Raw genomic sequence first — 14,036 nt, forward strand, 5'->3', positions numbered from 1 at the left:
TGGTCTTTCTAATTGAAGTCATTGCCATTGTTACTGCTAGAAAACAGCTTCTACAATCTTTTCTACATCAAAACACAAGTTCCATAATGATTTAACAGCTTAAAATATCCAGCAAGACAAATAATGAATTGTGTGAACAAAAACATGTTGCCACGTTGGGTGAGCTACTAAAGTCTGTTTACAAATGGAATAAAAAGTTTACAAAAAATTCCTAGCTTATTCTTAACTGGTTGGCACCTTAATGTGCAGAAAGACATGAGTCTATGTTCAAACAGATGTCCATCCCTAAATACCATACCATTTCAGAAAATGGATTCCATGACGTAACTCAAAAATATATCCAAGGGCTCTCTTCCTCCATCCTTCTCAAAAAAATTGCCAATAGTTTCTCAAAACACTCAGAACAATAACTAAGTGAAACAAATCTTAAGGGATACCAAATCTTAAGTGAAAGTCTTTTTCAGCTACATTTCTGGCAAGAGTTTAGCTTTTGCTCATTTCACCACAGATTCAAGTTTAAAGACAAGATCATAAACCTTGTCCAGAGAATGAAGGCGTGAGATTCCTCAGAACAGGAAAGGCAAGAAAAATAATGACCTTTAGGTCTTACACACTTAACTCTTCTAAGTTTGTTAGCAATCTTAATGCTTTTTAAAAGATTTCAGATCATATTTTAGTACACTAAATGCCTTTTAAAATATTATGTGTGAGAAGCACCATTGAGTAGTCATAAATATCACAGTACTCGGGCATTAATCCGAAAGAGTCACACCTGGGTTTCTTCCAGTAGCCTATAAAGAGTAAGATATAACACTAATAATGTTTGTTCAATGAAATATGAAAGTAAAATGAAAACTAGATGACCTATACTTAATTGGAATTAAGCATTTGCTACAGGAATACAAAGAGCATTGCATATTTCCTTCTAAATGAAATACTTAGTTTTCTCAAACTCAAAATTTTTTTCTCAGATTAAAACAAGGTTATCAATTTATCATGTTAGATTCGGAGGGCAAAATAAAGTTTCCATTTATTTGCGGCTTTATTTATATACAACATCAACTTTTTAAAAAAATAGAGAAAAAGTTGCTTTTATTTACAGATTGATTTTCTATACTGTACCTGACTGTAATGTCTGTTCAGAAACTATGGATGCATCAAGAAGAAAACAAAGAATCATTAGTAAAACAGCAAGTTACAGCTGAAGTCTAGAATGTTATGACAAAACATTCTCAGACGGCCTCATTTTTTTCTTTTGATTTAGTTTGATGAGTTAATTTTTTTCTGATGGCTGTAGGACACCAAAGATAAAAATAAATGATGATGACTGATGCAAACCTTCTGCATCTAAGAAAAATCCTATGGGGACTCAGTGATGTCCAGAGTTTCACAATCAGAAGGTTCTAGGCCTGCTTTCCAGGCTACTCCCGTATGTAAGTCTGTGTGTGTGCACGTGCATATACTTGTGAGGGAGAATATGAACCTGAAAACCTAAGAGGCTAGAGGACTTTGAAATACTGAAGTTACTGCCCTTACACCTTGTAGCATTCTTTCTGGGACTCACCAGTTGATAAGTACTATCAGTTCAGTTATAACAAAACATACATTCCAGCAAAATCACCATGCTAGGCAAAATGGTGCCAATTCCCACAGGCACAGGGCTTATAGCAAAAATGGGGTTCGGGCACAACATTCAAACACTTCGGCAATGACGTGCCAAGAAAGATAGGAACCTAATATAAAAACAGTAGCAGAATTTTACACATGTTAGATGGTTAAGGAATGTACGAATACGTCTAAAATACGGCACTTCATTTTGACAAAGACCTAAGGTTTGCTCATAGAAATGGGCAGCAGGAGGCCTGTGCTTGTAAGTAATTGTGAATCCTGGGAGAAGAGGTCTCTGCAATTGGACGGTAAGTTGTAACACCAGTTATGGATGGATCTGGTGAGCAGAGGGAGAGCGATGTCTCAGGTGCACGCACATGTGTATGTGTGTTGTGTATATTTCCACCCAACGCAATTCTGCTGGGTGCAGCTTTCCGCATTTCCCCAGCATTATTACCAGTGAAATCACGCATAAACTACTGCAGAACTGGCATTATACTCAAAATGTTCCCTGATATAGCACCCATGTTGGAACAAAATTCCCATTCTCAGAATAAGCATTAGAGCAGAACTGACTGTACTTTTTTTAAGGGTATATTTTTCATATAGTAAAATGTGCAGGAAACCAAAAAAACTGATGATCAAGTCTGGGAATTACTCAGGTCCCTCACTTCTTCTCTTTCCTTCAATGGCTTACTTTCAGTTGTTGCTGATAAATGCCTCCATATCAAAGTAGGCACAGGTGGAAAGAGGTGATAAGATGCAAATCAGTCAGCGTCTACTGCTGGAAGCCAGGAAGAAAGCTTGATGTTAAAAGGAGTAGCTAAGATCAGATTCTGGTTTTCAGAGCTTTAGTAGACTTCAGTCCCCAGCCTACTCACAGACCCCTGAGGAGCTGACTGTAATTAACTACCTTCAGCACCATGCAGAATTCTGAAAGAATCCATGATAACGTATTTGACTAAGTAATGACCCAAGAGTACATAATTTGATGAAGAACAATTTCTCCTACTTCAACAGGGAAAATTGAAAGGTTTGGTTTGGGGGGGTAACAGAAGAAATGAAAATGTTCAGAGTGCTACAGTGTTAAAATAGAAAAAAATATGAAATTAAGGAAGTCTATTAAGTTTTACAATGTATATTGAGTTTTCCCACGATACTGCTTAATATACGCTCACTGATATGAGCTCAAATTCTTTTGATTTTAATGAAAGACACAGTGAAAGATAAACAGCCATTCTGAAAGCCATATATTTATGTCAAATATTAAAATTGGGAATGATGGTGTCCAATAATAAGCATTTTAAAATTATTAATATGATTTAGTGCTTATTCAAACAATAGCATTTAAAGGTAGGACCAAGTTATAGAAACTTTTGGGGTGGTGATTAGCTAAATAACCAACAAAGGTATTGTTTTTTTCAATAAAGCAATGTTTTCTACATAATTATTAAATACTCTACTGAAAGTACTAGCTGAATATTTTATGAATTCCTGCCTTATATAAAGTTAGCAATACTTAAACCATTTCCCTCCTCAATCATAATCTATAAAAGAAAACATGCATGGGCCTCAGTTTTAGCTTAATAATTCCACTAATGATATAGACGTTTTAGGAGAGATAAACTTCCTTTGGAGAATGCAATTTTAGAAAATTACATGGACAGAAATTCCTTCCAAAACTATTTCAATCAACTCAATCTAAAAAGTATTTACGTAAATAAGTTTACATTTACCTCTTGGACTTTTAGAAGGAATATAAACAATATAAAGTAAAATATAAAGTAAGGACGCATACCACGCAAACTTCCAGTAGTTAAAAGGGCTCGAGCTTTGTCAGCTAAATCACTATTTAAAGTATTTCCCAGTAGCAAAACATCAATGGCCTCTTGCTTGGAGCTGTCAAAGAAGTTATTCTGAATTGTTCTACTAACAGAACGAGCACCATCTTTTAACTTTCCAGCCTGTTGGGGAAAAAAGCATGGACTTTCATTCTAAATTGTTTTTATTCAATAGGTATTCTGAAACTTTAAATAAGTTTTATATGACTTTACTGTAATAAAAAGGACCTAATTATTCTATTTTGAATATCAAACCATCACATTAAAATGTCTCAAGATGTCACTGTTTCTTTTCCTCTTTTGGATAACAGCTCTGCACAGAGACAGAAGAAGCTCAGTGCCACAACTGCATCCACTAATGATATCTAGAGCCTTAAAAGTTTAAAATTGTTTACTATAAAGGAAATAAACTGAAATATACTTATTCAAGACAAGGAAATTACTTCTTACATAGTAACTTTTAGACTTGGGGATGGATGGGATAGGTGGGGAGAAGCAGGGGAGATAAAGGAGGATACACTGCACTTGCATGTTCTCAGGAAAACTTCAAAGTACTCTAATAGTAGAAAAATAAAATTGAAATTGCTCCCAATAACTTACATTAGTTAAAACTAAAATTGAATATGAGAATGAAGGTCTAGTCTGTAACATGTAAACTACACTTTGTATATTTTAGGTCATTTTGCCTATGTAAATATAAATAATAAAAATAAATATATGCCAATTCCTACAGTGAGAGAGCCGATTACAACTTCTAATGAACATATATTTTACTCAGGTGTGTTAGCTATCATAAAGATATTTTAATCTTACAGATTTTGATGATTGTTTTAAAAAAACAACAAACTCTTGCCTTTTAGAAAAAGAACTTTAGTTTGCAATATGTAATTTTTATTCCTTAAAGAAATAACAGGCATTTGAGGCTTAAAATGTTATTTCCTTCCATAAAACATATGCAAATGACATTATTTGAAAAGAGACTCACCATTCACATTATCAGGCAATTAATCAAAAGGAACCCAGAGAAAGGAAAAGAAAGAGCAGTTCAGATGTTAGATTTTAGTTCAATTCAGACTAGAATATTTAATACATAAAATTTCATATCTATTTTGTTAGAGATAAAAGACCACTGAAAATATATGTAACCTCTGTACATAGTCAACTGCAGAAACAAAAAGGCAGAACATAAAAGAATATTTTAAGCAATAGTTGTAGAGAATCAGGTTTAAAAGCAAGAATTATGTTCTTTATTCAAAAGGAATACATGAAAGTTTAACAATCTCGGGTTTTCAAAAATAGGGACCATTTAAGGGGGGCTTCCCTGGTGGCGCAGTGGTTGAGAGTCTGCCTGCCAATGCAGGGGACACGGGTTCGTGTCCCGGACAGGGAAGATCCCATATATCACGGAGCGGCTGGGCCCGTGAGCGATGGCCGCTGAGCCTGCGTGTCCAGAGCCTGTGCTCCGCAATGGGAGAGGCCAGCGTACCGCCAAAAAAAAAAAAAAAAAAAAAAGGGACCATTTGAGATGTAAATATTTGTAAATGTCAATACAAATTATTTCTGTGAGTTGAACAAAAGGAACTTTTGCAGGTAAGGCCAATGCCTCTGAACAGAGGCATGACACTTTATGAGACACAGAAGAGGAGGAAGATTTGGAAATTAAAAGAAGATTGTGATGATGAACTTCAGCTGCTATATTGAAGCGGCTAAATAAGAAACTATAAAAGTGGTAAATGTCCCTGTTTCTATTTCTGGGGATAGGGATTTAGAATATTAATAAATTCAATGGAGGCCAGGAGACATAAAAGGTCAATATTTAAGTATATAAAATAATGAAAAATACCTCAAGTGCACCCAAAGTCCCTCAGTAAGGGCCAAACACTAAAGGAGAAAGTAGTCTGTAGATAAAAGTAATGATGAGGCACAGACTTATAATTATGTCCATATTTCACACTTCCTTTGCACATTTTGATAGCTTCCTTTTCAAGGTAAGAAAAGAAAAAGAATAAAAACCTAAGCCCTGGGCTTCCCTGGTGGTGCAGTGGTTGAGAGTCCGCCTGCCGATGCAGGGGACACGGGTTCATGCCCTGGTCTGGGAAGATCCCACATGCCGCGGAGCGGCTGGGCCCATGAGCCATGGCCACTGAGCCTGCGCATCCGGAGCCTGTGCGCCGCAACGGGAGAGGCCAAAACAGTGAGAGGCCCGCGTACCGCAAAAAAAAACAAAAGCAAAAACAAAAACAAAAAACAAATTTAAGCCCTAATAGCATTCGGTTCACAGTGGGTGTGGCATAAATTGCCCATTGGTTTATTGGTCCATCCAGCATTTATCACACATGTATCCAACAGAATGCACTGCGTCAAGTGCTGGGGAAACAAAGTCAAATAAGACAAGACTCTTTATTGGGAAGACTATGATTTGGCGGGGAGGGGAGGTTTTGTTTTGTGGTTTTACTTTTTTAATTAAAAAAAAAAATTTTTTTGGCCATGCCACACAGCAAGCATGTGGAATCTTAGTTCCCCAACCAGGGATCAAACCCATGCCCCCTGCACTGGAAGTGTGGAATCTTAACCACTGGACCACCAGGGAAGTCTCTGATTTTTTTTTTTAAAGAAAAACATATTTGGGGGAATTCCCTAGCATTCCAGTGGTCAGGACTCTGTGCTTCTACTGCAGGGGGCCTGGGTTCGATCCCTAGACCAGGAAACCAAGATCCTGCATGTCGCGCTGTGCGGCCACACACACACACACACACACACACACAAAACCAAAGGTTTAAAAGAAACATATTTTTAATCAAAATAATATGAAAAGTAAAACAGATATTATGCAGGTGAAAAATCATTTTAAAAAATGTGAGGAACACATATCTAAGCCTAGTGGATTATCACTAAACAACTGAATATGTCATATATACATGTCCCTCACACCTAGGGAAATAACTATCTGTTCAATCATTAGTATCCACTATAGAAGGAAGTGTTAAAGAGGACATAAAAGCATGATAAAGCAGAATTCTAAAACAGATACCTTATAAAAACCAAACTATTAATTTAAAAGAGTCCATTTAAAGCTTTACTAAAGAAGGAAAAAGGATCTTTTATAATGTTATGATAGATCTAGATCTACCTTAGCCTTTCCTTCAAGAGCTCCAGTTCCTGCATAAATCTTACTGATTGAATCACCATTCACAGACCACATTGACCGAAAAACTTCTTGGAAGCGAGTCACCAGCTGAGGCTTTTCAGCTAAGCCGAGAGCTTCCAATTGTTTAGTTAGCATCTAAAATAGCAAAAGAGAAACTTTTGTAAGTATATGAATACATTCATTATGATGTGACTTTTTAAGAACTACCAGAATCAAACCAAGAATTTACAGTTACAGGACTTTGTGGGTCTGGATTCTGAAAACACAAGTTTACTATTTCCCACCATGTCAATTTCTGAAGTAAATATCACGTCAATGAAACCTACAAGTAACTCAGTATTCCCTTGCAGTAATAAGAACTTCTTTCTGGTTAAATGATATTAAGCTTATCAAAATGGCCCTATGGGGAATTCCCTGGCGGTCCAGTGGTTAGGACTCCCCTCTTTCACTGCCGAGGGCCCAGGTTCAATCCCTGGTTGGGGAACTAAGTTCCCACAAGCCGCGCAGCCAAAAAGAAGGAAAAAAATGTCCCTATAAATCAGACTAGTTTATCTTGTTCACCTAAAAGAACAATACACAACAGCACGCACTGGAGCAGAGAAATATATCAATATTTACCTAGTTTATTTAAATATATGTAGAAATAACTAAGTTTCTTTAATTTCTGGATTTGGTTCTACACATTTGGGTAATTAAGGTCAGGAGACTGTGAGAAAAGTAGAGTTGCTCTTGAATTGTTATCAAAATTTTAAAAGTAAGTCATATCTCTGAATAAAGTCACGACAGCTTCTAATGTATAAAATTCGTTATCAGTAAAGCATATAAGGGAGAACTGGGGGGACACAGCATGCAAGGAATGCAAGGATCTTTGGGCTCCCACAGTTCCTTCATCACAGTAGAAGTGTTCAGAAAAGTTATTGGTCTTTACTATGAATGACTCTTAGCCTTGAAGTCTGGCAAAGGCAAAGCAACGTATAATCCTTATCCAGTCTCTTTCTCTTATTTGGAATCTAGTCGATGCCTTGCATTTTTACTTAACTCCCTCCCATTTGTGTTTCCTTTTATCTTGTCTATAAGTGGACATTATCCATAATTATAGAGGGATCAAACATTAAAATAATATTAAAAACCCTATACTGGGTTTATCTGATTGCCTAGAGACCTACACCAGGGCTACTCTTTGCTGGCATGGAGTATTAACAAAATCAGCCTCCGGCATCTCCTTTATCATTTATACCTCCTTCTTCAAGGAACTGGGCAAAAGTGGCCTTCACTACAAGTAGTTTGGTTTTGCCTACACTAGCAGTATATTTTGTAACCAGTCAACCAACTGCTATACTAGGGAGTATTCTCACACCTAACAACAGACAGTGGGTAGTCAGCTAAGTCAGATTCTAACACTTGTTCTACTTTTAATGAAGATGTTCAAGTACTTCACTAAGCTTACTCTCAGAATCTAACTAAATGTTTTTAGCCACTTCAGAACAGAACTCAAAACAAACCTGAGCCGTGTGATAAACTCCATCCCTATGACCAAATTCCTGCTTTTACTTTTATTTCTGTTGTATTTTCTAAGTAAACCTCAAGGACAGATTTCAAAAAAGACAAAGCAGTAAAATTTACTTAGTTACATGAAAACTACATTTTTGTAGTAGACAATTCTACACATTGTACTTTCATTTCGAGAAAGAAAGACCCTCAGTTGCAGAGTAACTAATTAACCAATATTCTGGCCAAATTTAAGATCATCTGTTAGAGGAAATAAGAACCTGTTACTTCCTATTCCTGTTTTTCATAGTATTTGAGAACTATGCTAAGTTCCTATGGAACTAAATGAAGACCCACAATAGCCTTATGAACCTAACTGCTGCGTAATAGGCAAGACTTAGAAATCTCAGCATTGCTACACAGTTTGTTGAATAGTTGAGATTATGCCTAAATTAGACTGAATTTGATATATAAATAGTAAAGGAAAAAACTTTTAAACAGAGACTTCGTTACAGAAGTTGGCTCTCATTCACTCTCCTTCTAACAATGACATTTTCATCTGATCCTGTTTTTTGTAGCTACTGATTTGAAAATGCCATGTAAATGGCACTGGATCAGACTCTGTCGAAAATATAATCCTATAGGGTTGTACATGTGAAAACAGATCCTCCCCCATTCCAAAAAGACTTTTAAAAGACAACACAGAGAATGAAGGCCAAATATATACACGTTTGTTTGTTTTTTCTTCACACACACCATACATGTATTTCTTTTCTTTATCCAAAAGACAGGCAGAAAGAGGCAATTACTGGAATAGTATAAATAGCAGGGGTTTTTTTTAAGGGAAAGTTAAGGAACAATAGAGGGAAACAGATGCTATCTAAAGAAAGTATTTAGAACAGATAAAGGAAACATTTAAACGAAAAGGGATGTTGCCCCCTCCCCCAAAGAAAAAGACTAGAAGTAAAGAATGCCTTTAGCATAACTTCATTTTGTGAAAAGCCATTAATGAGAAACATAAATATTACAAAAGCACTGAAAAAGGCATTTGATACAAGTTGCACAGACATATTTTATTCTTTTTACCTCTAAGCCAAGGAATGCCTGCACACTATTTGTTCTATCAAGACAATCCAAGCAGTTTGTTCGAACTGTACCACTCTGGCATCTGTAACAAATTCAGTGAAATTAAACAGACAGTTTAAAACAAAAATAACAAACCTAAAACAAACTGAGAAAAATTAAGCTGATTAAAGTGTAGCATCTACTTTCTCCCCCCCCCAACTTTCTAGTCTAACAGTTCTCAAACACACAAAAAAGGTGAAAGAATTTTACAGTGAACACCCATATACCCACCATCCAGATTCTACAACTGTTAACATTCTGCCACCCATTTTTTTTTTAGATTTGCAAGATAGATTTTATTATCTCCATTCAATTTGTTGAAAACGCAAAAGACTTTAGAAAGTCACAAGGAATTACATTGAATTGTTTTCTTGTTACCTGACTTTTGGGAACATAGAGAAAGGGAAAAGTTGAGTACTCTATTCAGATGCCCCTAATTATTTGTAAAATCATTATCTTCAAGAGCTGTAGCATCAGCTTACATTTATTGAGTATTTTAGGCTTTCAAGTCCCTTCATACACATCATTGAACACCCTCAATAACCTATGAGGGGGAAAATGTCTATTATAGACTGTATCTTCTTCACTAATCCATGAGCTCCTTTAAGGCAGGAAATGCATCTTGTCTTCCTTGGACCTCTCCCTCCTAGCACAGCCTCTAGCTCCTAGCAGGCATTCATTAACTATTAATGGAATCTGGGTCATTTGTAGCATAAGAAATAGACTCCTAATAGCTAAGTGACTTATCCAGGCTCACAAAATCAGAAGGGGAACAAACTAGAATTTGAACTCAAGTCACCTAATTGTAAGTCCTCTATACTCACTCCCTCCATGGCATTGTTCAGGGGAGATTTGTGACCACATCCTAATTGAAATGTGCCATATATTCTTTATTACATATCTCTCTATTCAACCACATCCACTTATTTTTTTTTGTTTCCAAATAAATGATTTATGTAGATTATAATTAAACCATGGGTAATTATTAGTCAAATCCATTTTACCTGCCTTCACTAATCAAGGTCATTTTAAGACTTGCATATCCTCCAAGCAGCAGGCAGGCTAAGCAATAAGATGTTTGTCCAAGTTATTTTCCAGGGACTTGGAGTCAGCTGTGTATAGCTGGAGATGAGCTGGTTAAGACTGGATAGGACCAAGCTGAACTGGTTAACACTGGTTAGGACCACCAACCCTCCAACTGGGCATGTGTGAATGTTGAGTCAGTGACCTTTTGATGTCAGAGGGCCAAAAACTCCACCCTCAGACCATGCTAAGCACCTCCATTTTTGAATGTGCAGAGGCCTTCATAGAACGATGATGATTACCACTTATTTTTAATTAGGCCAGTAGTTAGGAGCCAAACACACATTCAGATTTATAACCCCATAGTTCTGTAACAGAGCAGACAATAACCAATGTCTTCTTTTTTTTTTTTGCATTTAATAATCCTTACTGGGGTCTTCCCTGGTGGCGCAGTGGCTAAGAATTCACCTGCCAATGCAGGGGACACGGGTTCAAGCCCTGGTCCAGGAGGCTCCCACATGCCACGGAGCAACTAAACCTGTGCGCCACAACTACTGAGCCTGCGCTCTAGAGCCCGTGAGCCACAACTACTAAGCCTGCTTGCATAACCACTGAAGCTCGTGTACCTAGAGCCCGTGCTCTGCAACAAGAGAAACCACCGCAGTGAGAAGCCCGCGCACCACAACGAACAGTAGCCTCCGCTCACCGCAACTAGAGACAGCCCGCATGCAGCAACAAAGACCCAACACAGCCAAATAATAATAATAATCCTTACTGAAGCCAAGAAATATTATTAATTTTTATTTTTTTTATTTTTTTTGGGCAGTACGTGGGCCTCTCACTGCTGTGGCCTCTCCCACTGCGAAGCACAGGCTCCGGAAGCACAGGCTCAGCGGCCATGGCTCACGGGCCCAGCCGCTCCGCGGCATGTGGGATCCTCCCGGACCGGGGCACGAACCCGCATCCCCTGCATCGGCAGGCGGACTCCCAACCACTGCGCCACCAGGGAAGCCCCTAAGACATTAATTTTAAGAGAGAAATGTAATAGCCTCAGAGATAGCAGCATGAGATCTGGAGCCAGATAAATCAAGCTCTACCGTTTCCTAGTTATATGACCTGGGGCAGATGATAGCTTTGTGCCTCCGCTTCCTCAAATGTGAATGGAGATAATAAAAGAACTGATCTCTACGATTGTTATTATACTTGTAAAGACTAAGTGTACTGCTTGACCCATGGTATGTACCCAGTAATGTAAGCTATTACTAGAAAGAAAGGAAAACAAGCTTAAAATCAAGTATAATAAAGGAAGGTATTTTATTTAATTAAATAAAATTATAGCAAAGTCCCAATTTAAAGAAAAGAGAAACAGAGCAGTCAAACCTTTGAACTTCACTTCCATTGAAATAAAAAAATCCATAATCCAGAAACTTCTGGACTTGAGGTTTAAGAACACTATGTAATTTTTCTGCCTTTCCTCCTTTAACCATTTGATGATAGTCAAAATTCACCATCTGGATGTCAGTTGCATGTTCAGAAGCTTTCAAATGACTCTGAAAATAAAAGGTAAATATTCATTTAAATGTTAACTAAATATGATCTTATCAATATACTGTTATAAATGGAACTTTACATTTTAAATGAAAATCTCAGCAGGTCCTTGAAATCTTACTAATCTCACAAAGCTTTCATCGCCACTGGCAGTAAAATGGAAAATTACTTGCTGATATCTTATGGCATCTTTTTCCTAAAACCTCATATACTATCCCGGAAAGATTGGGTATGGCATGATTAATATCAGGGAACTTAAATAACATTCCCATCTGGTTTAGAAAATGAAAAATGATTTCCAGCCACCAGCGTTTCATTTTTTACCATAAAAATATAATGACTTTATATCTATTACAGAATCTCAAAATAAAATAGCTTATTTTTTAAGACAAAGCCCATTGAAAAATTCATTTTTCTATACCTTCAATACATACAAACGTTTCAAAAGTTTACCATAAAAAGTTTACCACATTCTCTAAAGTATAAGTTGTTTATTAACAATATTAAAACAAAATAGCCAAATAATTAATTTTGGACTTCATTAGCTTAAACTTTAGAAAATGTTTTCTAACCATTTTGTTTAAGTTTATAATCTTATGTAACACTATAATTTATATCAATTCAGACTCAATAAACATTTATGAAAAATATTTTTCCTTAGAAGTCAGACATTTCTTTAGGTTCTTATTTAATGAAAATTCTCAAATTTTCTCTCATCAGTACAAGAAGTCTTGTGTGTATACAAATGCATTATTCAACATTTCATAGGTTTAAAACAGTGACTATGGTTTCTAGGAAATAGGCAAGACGATGAACAGATGAAGGAGGAAACTGCCTGGTATCTTTTTTTTTTTTTTTTTTTTTTGCAGTATGCAGGCCTCTCACTGTTGTGACCTCTCCCGTTGCGGAGCACAGGCTCCAGACGCACAGGCTCAGCGGCCATGGCTCACGGGCACAGCCGCTCCGCGGCATGTGGGATCTTCCCGGACCGGGGCACGAACCCGTGTCCCCTGCATCGGCAGGTGGACTCTCAACCACTGCGCCACCAGGGAAGCCCTGCCTGGTATCTTTATGCCAGTGACAGACGAGCATTTTTTAGGGGGAGGGTATCCTTCTGCTTCTCTACAACATAAATAAGCAGATTAGAAAACAGGGTCAATTGCCTTGAAAGCTTTCCATAATCCCAATTTCAGCAAGATTATCCTAAACTGTTACCTAATTGCCCCAAAGAATGAATGGTTCCAACAAGTACCCAATCTTTTTCTAGGAAGTAATTTACTTCCTGGAAGAATCTGATTATTGTATTATTTAAAAATACCATTCTAGGTGTCCATGGGCCAGAACAGAAGAAAAAAATGATCACACTTACCTGGAAAGCCTTACTTAGCATATGTTCCCCTTCCTTAGATCCGAGCAAATTTACTATTATTTGTTTACCATATAAATTCTTAAGTGTTCTAAAATGCCTATTAAAGAAAGAAAGGAAATAAACGTATGTCAAATGACAAGCCAAAAACCTTTTTCAATAAACAGGAACCCATTATTAAACAGGACCCACGTGGCAGTATTTTATTCTTTCTTTTTTTTTGGCTGTGCCTTGTGGCATGTGGGATCTTAGTTCCCCTACCAGGGATCGAATCCAAGCCCCCTGCAGTGGAAGTGCGGAGTCTTAACCACTGGACCACCAGGGAAGCCCCTCAACTCATACAATTGGCAAAACTGGATACAAATCCATTCCACACAGTCTCAAAACTCTGAATTTATAAAAACTCAATGCAATTTCCTCTCTGACAAACTCCCACCTATGCTCGAGCTGTTGGAATCATCTAGATCCCTCTCCACCCTGAGGCTGAAGCTAGACAGCCACGGAAAACACGAGCCACCCAGCTTTGGTGGGAAGGCAGCAAGGGCAGAGGGCGTAGGGCTGCACCTCACACATGAGGACATCACACACTCTGTGAGTACTCAGAGAGACCTCCTTAATAGCTCTAGCCTTAAGGAAAAGAGACCCCAAATAGAAGCCTTTATTTTCTCCAGCTTCTAACCATTCCAGAAGCTAGAGAGCAATGCTGTCCAAAGGAAATGTAATATGAGCCACAGACAAAATTTAAAATTTTCTAGAAGGCATAATAAAAAAGTAAACATCAAAGGAGGAAATTAATTTACATATATTTTATTTAACCCAATACAGCTAAAATATCATTTCTACATGTAATTGATATATAAAACAAATATCAATAAAGTATTTTGCATTT

General features: G+C 37.2%; 1 protein-coding gene across 14 annotated transcripts in view; it reads right to left on the bottom strand.

The window, feature by feature from the left end:
• Positions 1-14,036, bottom strand: part of SYNJ1 (synaptojanin 1) — an 88,913-nt gene that overhangs the window by 39,821 nt on the left and 35,056 nt on the right. For 7 of the 14 annotated variants that reach the window (XM_049710663.1, XM_049710662.1, XM_049710660.1 and 4 more), the window contains exons 8-13: positions 13,151-13,247; positions 11,614-11,783; positions 9,172-9,253; positions 6,580-6,732; positions 3,407-3,572; positions 1,123-1,146 (exon numbers count right to left, since the gene is read on the bottom strand). In XM_049710663.1, the coding sequence (XP_049566620.1) occupies positions 1,123-1,146; positions 3,407-3,572; positions 6,580-6,732; positions 9,172-9,253; positions 11,614-11,783; positions 13,151-13,247 (692 nt within the window). The remainder of the gene's footprint in view (positions 1-1,122; positions 1,147-3,406; positions 3,573-6,579; positions 6,733-9,171; positions 9,254-11,613; positions 11,784-13,150; positions 13,248-14,036) is intronic. The other 7 variants (XM_049710661.1, XM_004264514.3, XM_012539506.3 and 4 more) reach the window with 2 other exon arrangements.

This window comes from Orcinus orca, chromosome 5 (assembly GCF_937001465.1).
Source record: "Orcinus orca chromosome 5, mOrcOrc1.1, whole genome shotgun sequence".
Classification (NCBI taxonomy): Eukaryota; Metazoa; Chordata; class Mammalia; order Artiodactyla; family Delphinidae; genus Orcinus; species Orcinus orca.